We start from the raw sequence: 19,031 nt of genomic DNA on the forward strand, positions 1-19,031 counted from the left end.
TCTTGATTTCAGCTCAGGTCATGAAGTCACAATTCATGAGTTCAAGCCTGGCATTAGGTTCTGCACTGACGGTGTGGAACCTGCTTGCGATTCTGGCTCACTCTCCCTGTCTCTGCCCCTTCCGTGCTCGCTCGCTCGCTCTCTCTCTCTCAAAATAAATAATATAAACTTTAAAAAAAAAGAAAGATCAGCTCATACAAAATAAAATTTAAGTTACCTTACACATTTAAAAACCAGAGAGGGAACAGGTTCTTTGATCACTTGTGATATAGTTAAGGTGAGTTGCTGTATAAATCAGGAACAGATTTTAGAGTTTCGTATAGTTGGTGTGTTTGTTAAAACTCGTCAGTCTAATTCGGTTTTCCAATTATTTTTCAGAGGTTTCACTTTTAAAAAGAAAATATCTTCAGCCAACGATGTATCTGTCACTAGCGTATCAGTAGCAAAGGCACCTGTGTTAAGTGATAAAAGCGTTAATGTTACTGAGACCTTTTCCTTTAGTGAACCTTCACCTCGTGTCACAAGTCAGCAGACAAGGGTCAGTGACTTTAAAAATGCTCCAGCAGGACAGCAAACCAGGAGAGCTCTTTCAAAACCATCATTGCCAGATTTGCCACAGGTTCCACGGGGAGTTTTTTGTAATACCCGGAACACATCGGTGGTAAAGAAACCCAGTAATGCTACTTTCAAGAAATTAGAATTTAGTTCTTCATCAGATTCTTTTGTTACTGTCGATGATTGGGATGATATGGACGACTTTGATATTTCTGGAAATTCAGAAGCATTTGTGACACCGTGCAAAAGTCACGTGGTAAGGGTAAGCACTGCTCAGAAATCGAAAAAGAGCAAGAGAAACTTTTTTCAAGCACAGCGATCTCAAGCAGATACAATAAAGGCTGATGTGACTCCGTCCTCCTCTGCAAGCGAGCAAGCATGTGTGACTAAGGAACAGAACGACTACTCGGAATGGTTAAGTAACGACGTGATTTGCATTGACGATGACCCTATTCCCGAAGAGCTTCTAGGTGGAGATGCTCAGGATGGGCACCCTGTAAAAACTCACTTGGGAAAAGAAAGAGGTAAAAATTATATTTTATCTCATTTTAGTATGTTGATTGTATTAATTTATTCAAAGCCAGGCGTTGGGAACGACAGCAAGGAGATACAGTTGTTTTCCTTAGGCCCTTTGGAGGAACTTACTGAACAATGTGTTGGCCACGTTCTTGAGGCAGGACCTACAGATGAAATGAAAAGATTTTATTCTGATAATATTATTATATAAACACGAAAAATAGCTCTATAATTTTACTTGTGAAGAAAATAAAGTCCATAGAGGTTAAATGGTTTCTTAATGGTCTCCTGGCTAGTTAGTGGTAGAATTGGGATGTGGAACTAAGCCTTTCTGTTATAATTCCTTCATGGCTTGCTCCCACCTAAAATTAATGTAGAATATGACCTAATTCTGCTATTAAAGTTTTACACATTCAAATCATTTTCTGTGTAGCTGTCATAATTATTAGGTGTCCAGAACCTACCAGCTAAGATTAGCCATATGTGGAAGTACCCGACGTACGAAATAGGTATAAATACGAGACCAACACTTTTAGATACCTGAATCCCATCAAGGTTACTAGCGGCTGAGGGGGGACGGAGAAATGATCGACAGCAAGCAAAACTAAAGTCTAATCAAATGCGTTGCTGTTCATGGATAGAAAATTGGGTAAAAGCTGAGTTAGAAAGCAACCATGTGGCATCGTTATCCCACACAGTCAAGAGAGAGAGGGAGAAACACTGAATCCGGCAGGACGCAAGCGACTAGGATGCCTTGGCGGTACGGTCAACCGCGTTTGTGCACTTATCATACTGACTTGTTCTACTTCCCTCTTAAATAAGAGCGAAAGAGCAAAACGGAAGTGCCGACGCTCAGTTGGGATCCGTAATTTACCTGGAGACAGACGTGGAAATCCTTAAGCAGATCTTTAGCCTCATTCCCACGTTCATTGGACTTAACCCGGTTGACTCAGTAATTCTTCAGGAAGAACCACCCCCCCGCGCCCAGGTGTGAAAGGAGGGTGCCCTCGCCTGGTGTGACTCACCCGGACCGCTCACTCGAGTGACGTCTCTGGAGTGATGAAAGTAACCCATGTCCCCGGTTTTACTTTAGAGAGTAGCGAAAAGAAGATCTCGGAAGAAACGGAATTACATCCAGTTGAGAAGTCTCCGTGTGTTGAGCTCAACAAAGAGGATTACGATGCAGATTTCGTTCCACCTTCTCCAGAAGAAGTCACCTCTGCCTCTTCTTCCGCTTTAAAATGTCTCAGGTAAAACAGCTAGTTCATAAACGTTGTTTATTTCTGGGGTGTCTGAAACAATCCTCTTTAGCTTGGTAGCATCTGTATAGATTTATATCCTGCTTCTGCACAGTTTATATCTCAATGAAAGCGTCAGAAAATCCCTCTTTATACATTTTATTTAATTGATGGCATTCTAAAGCTGTAAACTTCCATTACTCTTAATTACATGGGACCTCCGAACAGTTTTATTGAGTTGATTTTTACAGGTGGAATATATTCCTAAAAATACTATATTTCCAAACTCTTAGACCTGAAATGACATAAAATGAACTCATTGGGAAAGTGACTTAGTAAATAATATGCCCTTTTTTTCTTTTTCTTTTCCTTTTTTTTTTTTTTTTGGTCTTGCAGTATAGAATTGGCCATTGTATTTGTCATTCTCTGAATTCTACTAAATCGGTGACATGGTTGTGGTTAATTGGTAGTGTGGGAAAAAGATGGTACATATAGCCCGTCAATAGCTTAAAAAACTAATAGTCCACATTACCTCTGTCTCCCACCCAATCCGGACCACAGTCCAGTTGAGTGATAGAGGATTTACTGTGCTGTTAATCAATATTTTAATGAGAGCAGGTCCGTCTAGGATCCCACCTTCATCAACAAGGAGGTGTTTGCCTGCATAACCTCTTTCTCTGGGCTTGTGTTTTCACAGGTGGGTTGGGATGTTTGAAGAGATGGGAGAGGTCACAGTGTCATTACTGTTTGATGACGAAACTAAAAAACTGTAAGAGCTGCCCTGTCCTCTTTGCCCTTCCCATAGAAATTCAGACAGAGCTATAGGAAGTGGAGGAACTGAGCGAAAGTTCATATGGAGCGTAGATTCTAAACCAGATTCTCCTAGAACAGTGAAGCAGCCAAGGCCCGGGGAGGAGCAGGCGTTGCCTGGGATGGTACATTTAATGGCAGGTGGACAGAGATCCAGTGTAAGGCTGTTCCCCGGGCCAGACCACTTCCCGTTGAACGCCTGCCTTTCTTTCCTCTGTTCATCAAAAAAGTGTGTGTGGCCCAGATGACGCTGCAGCCTGTTTAACGGGACACTTGCAGTGCTGCGGTTCCCTCAGACCAGACATTCTCTTTACCCGTGTTAAGTTCTGATCCTTCTCTGCATGTGTGTGTGATTTTTGCATTGCTGTAATCAACATGTAACTATAATGTTTTATTCTGCTGCTTTGCTCTTAACGTTATTTGAAAAACATTTTCCATGTTTCTACGTAGTCTCTATCTTTATTCTTTTTAATGGCCGCGTGATCTTTTGAGTTGTCGTACCATGGTTATAGGTTGTTCGCAGTTAGAAAATGTTTATTTCCAAGGTTATTCCCAGCGTAGATTCTCTCTCTGTGTTTTCCATTGCAACCTCAAATATATATTTGTGTATATTTTAAAACCAAAACAGAATGTTCACAGACAGTACTCTAACCGCGGGCAGTACACACGTAAATTTTCTTTTGTATTTTATCTTGTTTTAAAACACTGCTTGTGACTTCTGAATTAACTTCCAAGGTGGAACGGTCGGATAGTAAATAACCAAACGAGAAGCATGTTTTGTATCTCCTGTGTGCCTAAACCTCCTTAGCTGGCCCCCAGACTTCTGCCTTCAGGTCCCACGTCACCTCTTGAGCTCTGTCTCCAGTTATGCCCGTACAACAGCTCTAAGTTCCAAAGAGCTAAATGAGACGAGCTGAAAATCCGGAAAGCGTTGCTAAAAATAGAACGTCTTTCCTTTGATTATATTATCTTTTTTTTTGACATTTATTGATTGATTGATTGAGAGACATAGAGAGACAGAGCACAAGTTGGGGAGGGGCAGAGAGAGAAGGAGACACAGAATCTGAAGCAGGCTCCAGGCTCTGAGCTGTCAGCACAGAGCCCGACACGGGGCTCGAACTCACGAACCGTGAGATCGTGACCTGAGCCGAAGTCGGACGCTCAACCGACTGAGCCCCCCAGGCACCCCCTATATTATCATTTTTTAAGACTGTGTAAAGCATAGTTATTCCTCACTGTTTGATTTATTTAGAAGATTGCATTCTAAAATCCTGCTTTAGGTACGTATAGTGATTCCTGAATATCAAGTAAAGAGAATTGTCTTTATTGTCTCCCCTCATGGTCCGTCACCTTTCCCTTACCCACCATTCAAGGTTTCCTCAAGTCTCCCTCCTTGGCAAAGCCTTCTCACGTTCCAGAAGGCACTGTATTTCCATGGTACCCTCTCTAACACCATTTAGTGTGCATTTATTTTGTTTCAGGTATTTCTTGTATCTAGTCAGACTGACCACGTTTGTATGTGTTGATAATTCTCGTATAATCTGCATGAGTTGATCTTACGTACAGATAATGTATTCGCCATGCTGGCCTAGCAAGAGAATCTGGAAAAATGCTTTGGAACCTCAGAAGAGAGGAATGTGAATAACTACGTGCTAGAGGAAGCAGAAGAGTAAGACTTGGACCGGGCCTAGAAGAAAAGTGTGATTTGGGTCGGAAGAGATTAGACGGTGGGGTTGCCAAATTGAGAGGAGAGCGAGGCACAATCCCCGAGGCAGACCACGCCGGGCTTCTGTGAGGAGTGGGAGCGATGCCGTGTGATGCCACCTGGGGTTACTGAAAGGACACCTTTGGAGGTAGAGCTGAAAGGTCTCTTGGGGCCAGAAGATGGGAGACTTTGAAAGCCGGCCAAAGAAGTTCTAGAATGGAAGAGACAAAAAACCTGTTTCTCTGTTCTGTTCCATATTGTCCGGCCAGTGGTGGAAAAACATCACAGAAAGAATTATGCATTTGGTCTAAGTCTGTATTATGGTTGGTTTTATATTTTTTAATTTGCAGTATATTAAAGGACCTTGACGCCTCTGACACAAAGGATGGTCCTAGCGCATCAGAGGACTCGGCAAAACCCAAGGAGACGACACTGTGGCGGCCTGATCGAGAAACCAGCACAGACTATGAGGGTACAAAAATTATTTTAGACATAGCGCGTATTTTAACTACTTACGTTTGAAAACAAAGCGTGATTATATTTTTAACCTGTGGCTGTCTAGCATGAGGTGCGTGAGATGGCTCTTAAGGAGCCGGGCCCCCACACAGAACCGGGCCCCCCCCACAGAACAGGCCCCCCACACAGAACCAGGCTGTCACACAGAACTGGGCCCCCTACAGGACCGGGCCCCCCACATAGAACCGCCCGCCCCTGGGTGCTGTGTAGCCAGCATCGACTTCGACGACTCAGAAACTTGTGTTCTCACAAGATAATTCATACTGTGTTTTGAAAACACTACTTGTTAGAAAATCATTTCTCATACTGAGCCAGAATTTGTCTTCCTGTAACTTTAATCCTCCTGAAATAAGTCTAAAGTTCTTAGAAGCCTCTCTCCCTACCCCACCCCCTGCTTTTTTTAGGGCTAAATATTGTCAGGTCTTTTAACTCTTTTTCCTAGACCTTACATCCTCCTGATTCTCCCTTGTATGCACTCTGGGGTTTGCATCTTGATGTCCGTGCAAAGTTTACTACTTTGTTTATTTGATGTTTCTAATCCATTTTTAAATTTTCTATTAACTAATACAAATAATCTAGACGCACTACAAGATTTTGAAAAGCAGCAGCCTCCTTTCCTGCTCCTGATTTCTATTTCCCAGGGGCTCTGTCAGTCTGGAGATCTGTGTCCTTCTGTCCTGGAGTTTTTTGGAATTTTTCTTTTTCTTTTCTTATTTGTTTTCTCTTTTCTCTTTCACTCTTCCTGGAACTTCTGTAATTTGGATTGTAGGCCTCCATGAGTTATCATTTGTATTTTCCACTTCTTGCTTCTCTGCTTTCTGGGAGATTTACTCAATTTTATCTTTAACTCGTCTATGGGATTTTTCCATTTAATCAAGCCGTCTTCCAAGAGCACTTGTTTTATTCTCTGAGTATTTCTGTAACATGTTGTTCTGGTCTTTTTTTTTGAGAGAGAGAGAGCGCATGCACATGATTGGGGAAGGGGCGGAGAGCGAGGGAGACAGAGAATCCCAAGCAGGCTCCATGCTGTCAGCACAGAGACAGACGCGGGGCTCGATCCCACAAACCATAAGTTCGTGACCTGAACCAAAATCAAGAGTCGGATGCTCAACTGACTGAGCCACCCAGGTGCCCCTGTTCCGGTCTTTTCTAGTGGGTCCTGTACTTGTGGTGTGTGTGTTTGCACAGCCACGTGTGTAGTGTGTGTGCACACGCATGAGCATAGTGGTGTGTGTGCAGGCATCTGTGTGTCACACGCACGTGTGTGGTGTGTGTGTGCATGTGTATTGTGTGTATACGTGCACGTGTGTAGCGTGCACATGTACATGCACGTGTGCGGTGGTGTGTGTTATTTCTGTTTCCTCCAAATTTCTTTTTCTTTATTTTGGTCTCTGAATTTATTGTTAGGGAAGTCCCTGAAATACCTGATGTCCTACTAGGACACTCTTCTGGGTGTTTGACAATATCAACTAATTTAATCCTCACAGTGGCCTTGAAGGCAGTTTCTGTTATCCCCATTTTACAAATAAGGACACGAGGCCCAGGAGAATGAAATAGAACTACACATGGTCGTGGAATTAAACAACAGCAGAGCAAGGATCGAAATCCAGCAGTCCTGAGGCTCTTGAGTTGACACCGGTAGCCGCCACACTGTGCTGTTCTGTGGCATTGTTTCACTGATAAAATGGTTGACTAGGACGGGGACAAGGACAGAGCCATATGGAATGTCGTTAGCGGTCTCTCAGGTGACATCAGTCCATTCATCCCTTCTTGCTCAACTTGTTTCACATCTGCCTCCAGACTGTGTTTCTCTCCCTTGTCCACGGTGGGGGGGTGGGGGGCTGCTGCAGAAGACTCGGTCATGTGGCTCCACAGGTCCAAGGTCTAAGGCAGCAAGAGAAAGAGCCTGGGACGTCAGCTCTAGAGTGACGCGGTCCTCAGGTGCAAAACCCTGCCTTCTCCTACCCCTGGCTGTGTGATTATGGCAAATTAGTTAAGCTTCTCTGAACCTCAGTTTCTTCTATGACATGAGACCGGTATCTTGCTGGGTATTTGTCAGGATTCAAGATTAAGTGCCAGAGTACTGTAGGCCTTCAGTAAGTGGTAGCTGTTATCATCTGCCAGTCTAGTAATCCCTTCAAAGAAGGAAATACATTAAGATTACTGGTTTATTTACATGAACTCTTGCTAACTCTATAATTGTTTCCTCTCCTCTTGAAGCTCACAAAGCAGCCATTTGATAACATGTTCTAGAATTTTGCCTTGAATTAACATCCACATCACCAGGCTGTAGCTTTTGGCAATCTGTTTAGAATTCTTTTTTTAATTAGAACAATGTCTGCTTGTCTTCACTCTTCCATCAACTAACTGTCCTATTCACTGGATTCCTCACATATCAGCGGGATCTTCTTTGCGGGTTTGCTTTGTATTCTGAGGTGTAACCTGTCTAGACAAGAAGACTCGAGCTCCTTTTCACTAGCTGTATCTACCTCTGAGCCTATCTTGGCTTTCATTTCCTTCAGCCCAGTGTTTATTCTCCTCTTTCCAATCTGATACCCGGTTCGCCATGCACAGAAAACGCGCAAACACGCAAAATGGGGACTCAGCAATTCCACTTGACCGTCTCATACCTCACGTCCTTATTCGTGCCAGTCTCTAGTAAAAGTCCACTTTTCCCAAGTCACTGTCGCACGGATGCTTGTCCCCCGAGCCTCTGCCCGTCTGCTCTTCCCCTCCCTCCTGCCCTTCGGAGCCTGTGACTGGCTGTCCTCCCGCAGTCTCGTTCTCTTCTCTGCACATTCTCTTCCTCTTACTTGTCACATTGTCTCCTGAGAATAGCTTCCTCTGCAGCCCACCTAAACCGTTGATTTCCTGTTTATTTCTCCTGCTAACCTGAGGCCTTAGGGGTGGAGGAGGCATCTTCCTTGCTTCCCATTTCTACCCCGACCCAGTCTTTTCTTCCTTCGTCTAAAGCCTCACCTCCTTTGACGTCCTTTTTCTTAGTTATGTAACGTAAATTTTGAAAATGGGGAAATTGATCAGGAATCTCTCTCTCACACCTGCTTGCCTCTCTTCTACCCCATGTCTCCATCTCAGTCCCCCACTCCTTTCCATCTCCGTTTTCTGCTGCCCTCGTGTTGGTCTTCCTTTCAGGCTGTGTTTCCCTGTGTGGTGGCGGAGGACGCGGCCACCAGCAGCCTGTGCAGCTTCTTGAAAAGAGAAGTCTCCTTTTCCAGTCACAGAATTCCCAGACCTGTTTCTCTCTTGAGCTGCCTTACACCAGATGCCCACCAAGGGAGAGGGGCAGGGGTCTCCCCAAAGAAGGTCTAAGTCTGTTACCACTGAAAGGAAGTGTGGATGCCAGGCGGACCAGAACAGCAGGCGGGGCTCTTGCCTGTCCAGCCCTGTATGATATACCTTCTATGGGCCTGGTAAGATTTACCCCTGAGGTTAGTTAAAAACTTTCCTAAATCGATCAACTTTTGTAGCTTACAATGACGTAGGTTACCCTAAGCGAAATAGTAAGAACTAACCTGAAATGAAACGATGGTCACACAGTTACGGGCTCTCATGATACAGAATGGAGATGACGTGATTTCAGAGTATTTCACAGGCAGATAATAGGGCAATACGTGGTAGTTTACAATCTTGTTTTTAAACTACTTCAAATTGTACATGCATGACTTATAAAATTTTAAGTCTTTTTCAAGGAAAAATATTGACAAAATAAAATTTTATAGCTAGACAGACCAGTTTACAGCAGCAGCTTATTCACGTGATGGACCACATCTGTAAATTAGTTGATACTATTCCTGACGATGAACTGACAGCTCTGGATTGTGGACAGGAACTGCGTCAGCATCGGGACATAAGGTATCTGACGTTTTCTTCTGGAATATATATCTGATTGCCTCCCACCAACGTAAGTCAGAAACACACGGGGCAGAATTTCCAGGCATTCTGGCTGGGAAATTGAATAGGATACTTGTCACTCTGTTTTGTGTTTTAAACTTATTTATTTATAAATTTATTTGTTGTTTTCAAACTGCCCCTTTAGAGATTGAGAAAAAGAGACTCTGTTTTGCCACAATTTGGGATGGAGACTAACGATATACTTGTGCGGCCTACCGTGGTAGACTACTCCCATTGAATGTGGTGTTCTGTTTTCCCTTCAGAAGGAAGCTCCTGGCCGACGCTGACTCAAATACAAGCGATGCCCGTGTTCTTGGTTCAGTGTGGAGGTGCGGGCCCGATGCACTTGGTGGCCCCCCGGAGGACATGGCGTCTCTTTCCTCTGCGGAGGCATTTTCAAACAGTGATTCCTGTCCTACAGGAAGTTGTGTTTTTGTTAAGGAGTTACATTTTCCACACCTTCCCGCAAATTCCAACGCTGCTAGGGAATGTGTCCTGGCCACTACCCCAGGAAAGACAGGATTCTCAGCCACCACGAAGAATCCCTTTGAAAGACCGTTATTCAGTCCCCATTTACAGAAGTCCTTTGTAAGTAGCAACTGGGCTGAAACACCAAGGATAGAAACAAGAAATGAAAGCTCTTATTTCCCGGGAAATGTTCTCACAAGCACGGCTGTGAAAGATCAGAATAAACACACTGCTTCACTAAATGACTTAGAAAGAGAAATCCAGGCTTCCTGTGATATTGATAATTTTGACATAGATGACTTTGATGATGATGATGACTGGGAAAATATAATGCATAATTTAGCAGCCAGCAAATCTTCCACAGCTGCCTATCAACCTATTAAGGAAGGTCGGCCAGTTAAACCAGTATCAGAAAGAATTTCTTCAGCCAAGACAAACTGTCTTCCATTGGCATCTGCTGCTCAAATTAAAAACTCAGAGTCAATTCAGAATTACGCTGGTAAGTTTAAAATAAATTGATGCTTATATTTTATATGAAAACATAACTGTCCAAAATCGGAATTGTGTAAGAAAAATGATAGCACATCGTCCTTGCCTGAAAAGTACATTGTCTCTATGCACATTTCTGCTGATAATATGAATTCCAAATCACCGTTTCAAAAGCAGGTTGCTCCTTTGTCTCTGCGGCAGCTGTAGTTTGATACAACGCATAATTATAACCTATTGTAGTAAAGCTCTGAAGTCATTACAAATGTGCTTTGCCTCTAAATTAACATATTTTCGTCCCTAAAACAATAAAGCTCATAAGGGCCAAGTTTTTAATGATTTGAGGGATGAGTAAAAAGCAAAACAATTTATATGTTAAAAATGTAATTGTGTATTTTTAGAACTCTGATGATGAGAACTGATCAATTTATAAAGTAGAGAAACATATCTTCTGTCTTAAAATATTAAAATGCAGGGCAATCTAAGAAAGACACGAAGTCAGAAATTCCTTAAGTCAGATTCTTTCTTTGGGCCTAAAATCCTTTTAATTCATTCAACAAATATGTATTGAGAGCCATTCCGTGCCATGTTCGGTGTCAGGTTCTGGTAAGAGGTGAAGAATGGGTCATTCCTGTCCTCTTGGAGCTCCCAGTTTAGCAGGAGAAGTTTTGGGAGGAGTGCAGTTAGCCACTGTAAAGGCTGCAGAAAGAAGCCAAAATTAATTTTAAAACCTTACATCAACCGTATAAAGTTGCCACAAAGTGTGTTTTAACCGGAACAAGTTTCTATGTGTAAGGTTTGATAAAGTACAGCCTTCCCTGTTTTTGCCATCGCTGACTTAACACCATGGAGGTCGTTCTCATAGTTATGCCGTTGACCTTTAAAATAACCACTAATGGATTTATTTTTATATCATGTTAGAATGTGTCATACTTGATGCTCGCAATTATCGTTGAGACAGTCGAGTGTTGGGATTAGAGAGGCTGCCCCAGCTGGCGTGAGCACCTCTTGTCCTCTGTGCCAAGCAGGGGGGCGGACGTGAGACACACGGTAGCGGAAGAACCAGGGGAGGCTGAGATGACTCCGAGGTTTCAGACCCGGCGACTGGGGAATCTGTGACACCATTAGCAGAGCAGGGGAGTCGGGAGGCAGAGCAGATTGGGAGGAAAGCCGAGGGGGGCTATTTTAAGACTTGTTGAGCTTCAAGTGTTGGTAAGTCGTTCGGGTAGAAATGTCTTGTAGACTTTTGGAGATGCGCGCAGGGCTGGAGCTTAGGAGGGCGTCAGCGGGGCCTTACGGAAGAGATCTGGGCATTCTGTGCACACAGGTGATGTTGAAGATCAGAGGGCTTGGAAAATTCTAGGAAAGGATGGCTGAAGAGCCCGGTCCCAAGGGTCTGCAAAGACTCCCACAGTTAAGGGGCAGGTGGAGGAAGTGGAGCCAGGGAAGAGAATTAAAATAGAAAACCCACGATTGTCTCGAAGGTCAAAAGAGCAGGAAGCAGGGAATAAATGCAATAGTTAGTGGTAGGTGCTACTGAAAAACCAAGAAAAAGGCTGAATTTGGCCCTCAGGACGTCTCTGGTGGCTTTAACTTTTGGTGGAGATGAAACCCTGATAAATGGTTAAAGAACGACGTGCTGCAGGGAAATGTATGCCTTGGATTACGCGGCAAAGGGTAAATGCTAAAACTGACTTGTTAACAATAATGCACTGATTTTTCTTAACATCGATTATTTTCTCAGACAAGTCGGCGCAAAATTTAGCATCCAGAAATCTGAAGCGTGAGCGTTTCCAAAGTCTTAGTTTTCCTCATACAAAAGAAATGATGAAGATTTTTCATAAAAAATTTGGCCTGCATAATTTTAGAACTAATCAGCTAGAGGCGATCAATGCTGCGCTGCTGGGTGAAGACTGTTTTATCTTAATGCCCACTGGTAGGTATTTTTAGATGTAAATTGGCAGGAGTCCATTGGCAGATGTTAAATGAAAACCCTTTAATAGAAATAAAATGAACACCCACACGATATTTCTGTCATTAAGGGACCTCTGAACCTCCCATGCCGTCGTGAGAAATAGTATTACTTCCGTCCTCTGTTGACGCGATAACATTTAGACCTTTCAAGGTGTTCACGTCAAGGCTGCTTGTGTTGAATTGATCTAGAATTTTTCTTGGGGAATTTCTCTCTCTCGCCCTCTCCCCCTCTCGCCCTCTCTCTCTCTCTCTCTCTCTCTCTCTCTCTGGTCTAAATTAGTCTGGAACATGAATAAAAAAAATTACCACCAGAGACCTCGACCATCTCTGGCACTTTATCCAGTACAGTCTGATGTTGAAGGGTGGTCGAGACCGTCAACTGTGGGGTGATGGCCTGGCCTTAACGCTCGGCTCTGCCACTTATTCGCCATGTGACCTTGGGCGAGGCACTTCACCCCCAGCCCCAGTTTCCTCGAGTGTGTGGCAGGGGTGATAGTAAACTGCCTACTTCACAGAATGTCCTGGGGATTAAATGAAAAGCATTTAGCGTGGTTCTTCCTTGGCCTCAGTGTTGAAGAGATCTAGGACTTTCCGTCGTGTCCAAGTAAGAATATTAAAGATGCAGTCTGGGTAAGAAGCACAGGAATCGGAGTTGCGGACTTAGATGTAGACTTCCCTCTGCCTTTTACTCAGCTCGTCTGTGACTTTTAGTAGTTGGTTACAGCCATCGTTATAAAAATTATGTTGACCGAGCTTTGGAGTTTTTTTCAAACTGATTTTAAAATTTAGACGACGCTTATTTAATAATCAGCATTTCTTTTTTTTTTTTTTTTTTAATTTTTTTTTTTTTTTAACGTTTATTTATTTTTGAGACAGAGAGAGACAGAGCATGAACGGGGGAGGGGCAGAGAGAGAGGGAGACACAGAATCCGAAACAGGCTCCAGGCTCTGAGCAGTCAGCACAGAGCCCGACGTGGGGCTCGAACTCACATACCGCGAGATCGTGACCTGAGCCGAAGTCGGACGCTTAACCGACTGAGCCACCCAGGCGCCCCAATAATCAGCATTTCTTATCTCATTAACTTGTTGTTCACTCTGTCTCATGCTTTGACTTGTTTGCTATTTCAGAACTGAAGCTGGGAAGGACCCTGACAGTGATCCAGTCCCATGGTTTCAGGGCTTTTCATGGTCCTCTTTAGGGTTTGGGGGGCCTTTTTAAGGGTCTTCCCATCCCAATTTCAACCTCTGGATTTATGCAGATAAAGATTCCAGATAAGGTTTCTCTTAGACAAAACAGACAAAAACAAAAACCAAAAAACCGCCGATGTAGTACATTTTGCAGGTGAAGACGTTGAGGTGCGGAGAGGTTGGATGGCACGTCTAAGTCAGACAGCCTGTAAAGTGGCAGAGCAGAAACGAGAACTCAGCTTCCGGATCTTTCCTTGACATTGACACGTATACGCCAGAATGAAATGTACTTACTCCACGTGCAGAAGAGGGGAATGTGGTGGATAGTTCTAAACAACCAACCAAACAAAAACAGTCGAAGTCCTAGAAACTGCCTGGCATGGGCTTCTACCATTAGCGAATGGAGGAGGTTGAAAATCAGAGACGAATCTTTTTAGTTATCCTTAAATGTGTACTGATTGTCTCACCGTTTTGAATTGGAGCTACACGGAGAGATGGGGACGCATCTCAGAATTTCTTTCTCTTCATCTTCTGCTGGCACACACAAGCGTAGTTCTACCCTTCTTTGATCTCAAAGGAAGATTGGGAATATTTCCTTATCGATAAAAGAGTACAGCGAATAAAATCTCAGATTTTAAGCGTTGAAAGGTTCTTACTAGTGATTTAAAAAACTGAGATCCTGAAAGCGCTTTCTGGATCATCAGAGAAATATTAAACCGTGTTCACCATGGTCTTTAGTGTTGTATATTTTATCACGTTTTAACTCTTTAAATATTGAATATTATCTAAAGTAATTATTTTCACCCTAATACTGTGATAGAGTACCCCTTGTACTGCATTTGGATTTCTCAAGTAGACTTTTAAAGCAATTGTCTTGCATTTCAGTTCCCTGCCCTGATCCCTGCTTTTGGCTTCACGTGTACCTACATAAGATGTCCTGATAATTTTCACACACTTAAATTGTCTAAATATTTTGGCTCATTCTAATACGGCAAACTGTTGGCACCATGGTGACTATCACTTGGTGTCCTGTTAATTACTTCTAAATATTACTCTGTGATTTACTTTTCAACTTTTGCCTTCAGCTCTCAAGATAGAACCTGATAGGTTTTGTTTATTTGTTTTGTCCTTTCAGGAGGTGGTAAAAGTTTGTGTTACCAGCTCCCTGCCTGTGTTTCTCCTGGGGTCACCATTGTCATTTCTCCCCTGAGATCACTTATCGTTGATCAGGTCCAAAAGCTGACTTCCTTGGATGTAAGTTAAAACACTACCAATTATAACTAAAAAAATACCCATAAAAACATGAAAATAGTTATATGTCAGTACTCTGGGTAACACCTTTTTTATTAAGTAGTTCCTGGATTATAAGAATCAATCAGCAGTTACGCATGTGAGCGAGTCTTTGAAAATTCTAAGGAGATAACCTTCTGTAGTTGAGTCTAGAAAAATGTACTTTAGCAAGAACGTTTAACCTGTGTTTTGCTGATGTGAATTTCTTGTACTAAATGTGAGGCTTTCTTTTATTCCTGCGAGATAAGCATACTGGCTGGTCCCTTAATACCTTAAAATGCATCACGTGAGCGCCCCGCCCACGTGCCCTCCTCCTCTTGGCTCTGGTTGAGGAAGTATATGAATGCATCCTCCCGAATCCCACAGATTTTCGAGGTTATGAGCCACCACCCCTCGAGACCACTGGTTTGATTTTTCTTCCCAAGAATGTCTTTGTGCCGTGCCAGTCACCACTGTGCAGCCATCCGTGATGCTTCCTGTGGCCCTTCCAGTGTCCTTGTGTGGGAAAATGCTGGAGATGCCTTTACCTACGCCAACAAGAGCCATACATTGGGATGGGAATCTCCGGGGTACTGAGTTCATATCTACAGATAGGAAAAGTAACAGCAGTAAAGAAAACAGAAAAAAAAAAGAGAAGGAAGTAAACAATGGGAATATTTTGACTTATGCTAAGAAAAGTTTTCTTTTTAAATATGTGCCAATTATTTAATTATATTGAGACTGTCTCTCCTTTTGACAGGTTTGCTATGTGACTTGTGAAATATTTATGAAACTTAAGGATAAATATATGCTTAAGTCAGATTAATGTATAAAATATAAATTGTTTACTACTTTTATCCTTAGATTCCAGCTACTTATCTGACAGGTGATAAGACTGACTCGGAAGCTACAAGTATTTACCTGCAATTATCAAAAAAAGACCCAATCATAAAACTCCTGTATGTTACTCCTGAGAAGGTTTGTATTGATGTCATTATTTTAAAATATACTAGAGCTGTGTTAGGAAAACAATCTGGTTCTCCGCCCTGAGTAGGGAAACACCCAGTTTCCCTCCTGTGTCTTCCTCCTTTACCATCACACAGAGTACGTCACTCCTGGTGACCAAATGTGTAGAGGTTTTTCCTCACACCGAGCTCTCTGTGACCCCAGCAGGGTGTCCTGCAGTTTAAGTCAATTCTGACATGGTCTACACGGACAGTGTCAGACACCACAAGTTAAGGGATCGGCTCCACAAGATGGTTCCCACCCTTCTTCAGATGCCAATTGCAAGTAGAAGGTCCCCAGGTTACCCACAGTTTCTGTCCAGTTTGGCTGACAAATCGGAGGTTCCCGTGACTCCCTCCTGAGGTTGGATTAATGTGCTAGAGTGGCCCACAGAACTCAGGGAAACACGTTTACCAGTTTGTTAAAGCATGTGCTAAAGGCTGCAGATGAACAGTCCGATGAAAGGTCCACAGGGCGGGGACTGAGAAGGTCCTCAGCACAGGAGCTTCTGTCTCCAGGGAGTTGGGAATGTGTGACCCTCCCACGTCGGCGGACGTGTTCACCAACCTGGAGGCTGGTTGAACCCTGCGCTATTGGGACTTCATGGCAGCCTCCTCATGTAGGCATGACCAGTTATTAACTCCATTTCCAGCCCCTGTCTCCTCTCTAGAGGATGGGGGTGGTACTGAAAATTCCAAGTTTCTGATCATGGCCTGGTCTTTCTGATGACCAGCTCCTACGCAGAAGCCATCTAGGAGCCCACCCAGAGTTGCCTCCAGAAAACAAAAGACGCTCTTAGTGCTCTTGTTACTTGAGAATCTAGAAGGGAGTGGCTCCTGGGTGGCTCAGTCCAGTTGAGGATCTACTCTTGATTTTGGCTCGGGTCACGATCTCCTGGTTAGGTTCATGGGATGGAGCCCCAGTCGGGCTCTGCCTTGACATCTTGAAGCCTGCTTGGGATTCTCTCTTTCCCTCTCTCTCTGCCCCTCCCCCGCTTTCTTGCTCTCTCAAGTAAATGAACTTTAAAAAAAAAGAAAAAGTCAGACATGTAACCAGCTGAACCACTCGGGAACTTAAGACAAAAGACAAGTCGGATGCTTGTCAAGACATGGATGCCAGATGTGGTCATGGCTACTGGGAGGTCACTGCTTCTAGGCCCTGTCACAGGTCCATATGTGCATGTGTGCATGTGTCCCCAGACAACGTGTATGCCTGCAATATACATCTGTAACCCTGTTACCAGTGTAAACGTGTGGTAAACCTCAGTGCTTGCTAAATGTAGTGAATATGCTAGACGGTCTCATTTGCAAGTTTCCATTACTCCTGCTAATTCTCTTGGTACATTGAAGTTAAGTGCTCGTTTATGTGGAGGTTGTTGTGATACAGCTTCAGTTATAGTGGAGCTTGAAGACAGCAAAGTCTTTAGGGTGATGTGGTGTGTAATGTTTTCACATCTCTAACGCATATACTTCTGGTCTAGGTGTGTGCGAGTAATAGACTGATTTCCACTCTGGAGAATCTGTATGAGAGGAAGCTCTTGGCACGTTTCGTGATTGATGAAGCACACTGTGTCAGTCAGGTAAACACCAGCTTTTATATCTTGAAATATCAGTAAAGACGTACTGCCAATGGTCTGTATATTTGCAGAATAGAGAAGGGAACAGTGAATTATTCTATCTCGCTGAAGAATAAGGTGGTTCTGAATACAGTGAGCAGCGTTAGCTGTTTATGTAAGAAAGATGCAAATAGTCTGAAAAGCAGTATTTTCTTTCCAACTAGTGGGGGCATGATTTTCGCCAAGACTATAAAAGAATGAATATGCTTCGCCAGAAGTTTCCCTCTGTTCCAGTGATGGCCCTTACTGCCACAGCTAACCCCAGGGTACAGAAGGACATCCTCACTCAGCTGAAGATTCTCCAGCCTCAGGTGTAAGTTGCTGGAAGGCATGAATTTAAAAACCCTGGGGCAGTGGTTCCCACAGCGCTGCACACGAGAATCACGTACCGAGCTTTAAAAATCCTGGTGCACAGATTGCACTCGATGTCAATTAGATCAGAATTTGGGGGCTGGGAGCCTTTATGTTTTTAAAATTCCCCAAGCGATTCCAGCGCTCAGCACAATTTGGGAACCAAAGCCCTCGGGCTTTACTTACTGAAATTAAAACTATCCTAAATACCTATTTTGGAAATAGGGACAAAGTATGTACTGTACCTGTTAATAATTTATGGGACCTGTTATCGTCCCGGTAGCGAATTATCTTTGATTTATCGAATTTCGGCTCCTACGTATTCTAGAGTATACATCAGGAAATAATCGGATGACCCTGCTTTGTCGTTTTCCTGAAGTCCCAGGATGTTGAAAACAGTCCAGAAACTGTGTATATGACAACGTTTATACTTTGTTTTCATCTCAACAGCAGAGTGCTTCTTTTGGCCACCAAATCCATAATCACTGGTAATGGAAACCACTGTAAACATTATCTCCACATATATAGGTTGTAGTGGATCGTTTCTTACCTCTGTGTGAGTTTGTGGACAGGTGCATTCTCTGATAGGCTCATTCACTCAGCAAGTATTTACTTAACAGCTGTTGTGTGCCAAGGTTAAAATATTTTTCCCTTCTAACTTACTGGTGGGTGCTTTGAGTTTGAGGAATGCATGAAGGAATGACTAGTATATTGGGGTGAATATTTAAAAGCACCTCTTTTGTTCCTTTGGAAATAAAGACAGTAAGCCGGCTCTGTCAACACTGTCATCAGTAAAAGCAGCATTTCTCAGCAGGTTATGAGAAGAACCGAAAGGCCATGTGGAGGGTGTGAGGGGGTCAGGAGAGGAAGAGAGCTGTAAGGACCTTTGCAGATTAAACTGGCATTCTTGAGCACACAGATCTTAGAGTCCTCCAAATTTTGTGTGTGAAGTCACAAATTTGGAATGGAAGGTTTTCATTTAATCTCACTTGCGGGAAGGATGTTTGTGTAGAATTTGCGGGACGGGGAGATTTTGCTTCCGTAATTGATATGCATTACATTATTTTAGGTGTCATACTTCAGGTTCTAGTGAATAACTTACATGCTAGAGATTTGCTTCTTTAAGTACTACATTTATCTGTGAAAGCTTTTTTTTTTTTTATAGGCAAATGTTTTAGCTTTTTTTTCCATCAATTTATACCAGATACAGCCTACCGTTCTTCTAGGCCAGTAATATTAATTGCTAAATCCATGGAACTAAAATTGTGTAAATTCAATTCACTTTTTGAGTAACTTTTTGTAAGTATAGAATTTGTCATTTTTGTTTGAATAAACATTGCACATATGTATTTAGAGACAGACACCTTTAATATCTTTTCCTAGTTTTGTGGGGAGATCAGCCTAGAAAAGCAATAGATTGTAC

At 43.0% G+C, this 19,031-nt stretch overlaps 1 protein-coding gene across 5 annotated transcripts in view; it reads left to right on the forward strand.

Moving 5' to 3' along the window:
• The window catches only part of BLM (BLM RecQ like helicase), an 87,256-nt gene that overhangs the window by 29,022 nt on the left and 39,203 nt on the right, over nt 1–19,031 (forward strand). For 3 of the 5 annotated variants that reach the window (XM_060617596.3, XM_060617593.1, XM_060617595.2), the window contains 10 exons: nt 379–1,079; nt 2,165–2,321; nt 5,175–5,296; nt 9,081–9,213; nt 9,516–10,219; nt 11,951–12,142; nt 14,504–14,622; nt 15,502–15,615; nt 17,123–17,221; nt 17,422–17,570. In XM_060617596.3, the coding sequence (XP_060473579.1) occupies nt 379–1,079; nt 2,165–2,321; nt 5,175–5,296; nt 9,081–9,213; nt 9,516–10,219; nt 11,951–12,142; nt 14,504–14,622; nt 15,502–15,615; nt 17,123–17,221; nt 17,422–17,570 (2,490 nt within the window). Of the gene's footprint in view, nt 1–378; nt 1,080–2,164; nt 2,322–5,174; nt 5,297–6,274; nt 8,772–9,080; nt 9,214–9,515; nt 10,220–11,950; nt 12,143–14,503; nt 14,623–15,501; nt 15,616–17,122; nt 17,222–17,421; nt 17,571–19,031 lie in introns of those variants that run through there. The other 2 variants (XM_060617597.2, XM_078449046.2) reach the window with 2 other exon arrangements.

The sequence above is a fragment of the Panthera onca genome, chromosome B3 (genome assembly GCF_046562875.1).
Source record: "Panthera onca isolate mPanOnc1 chromosome B3, mPanOnc1 haplotype 2, whole genome shotgun sequence".
NCBI classification, from domain to species: Eukaryota; Metazoa; Chordata; class Mammalia; order Carnivora; family Felidae; genus Panthera; species Panthera onca.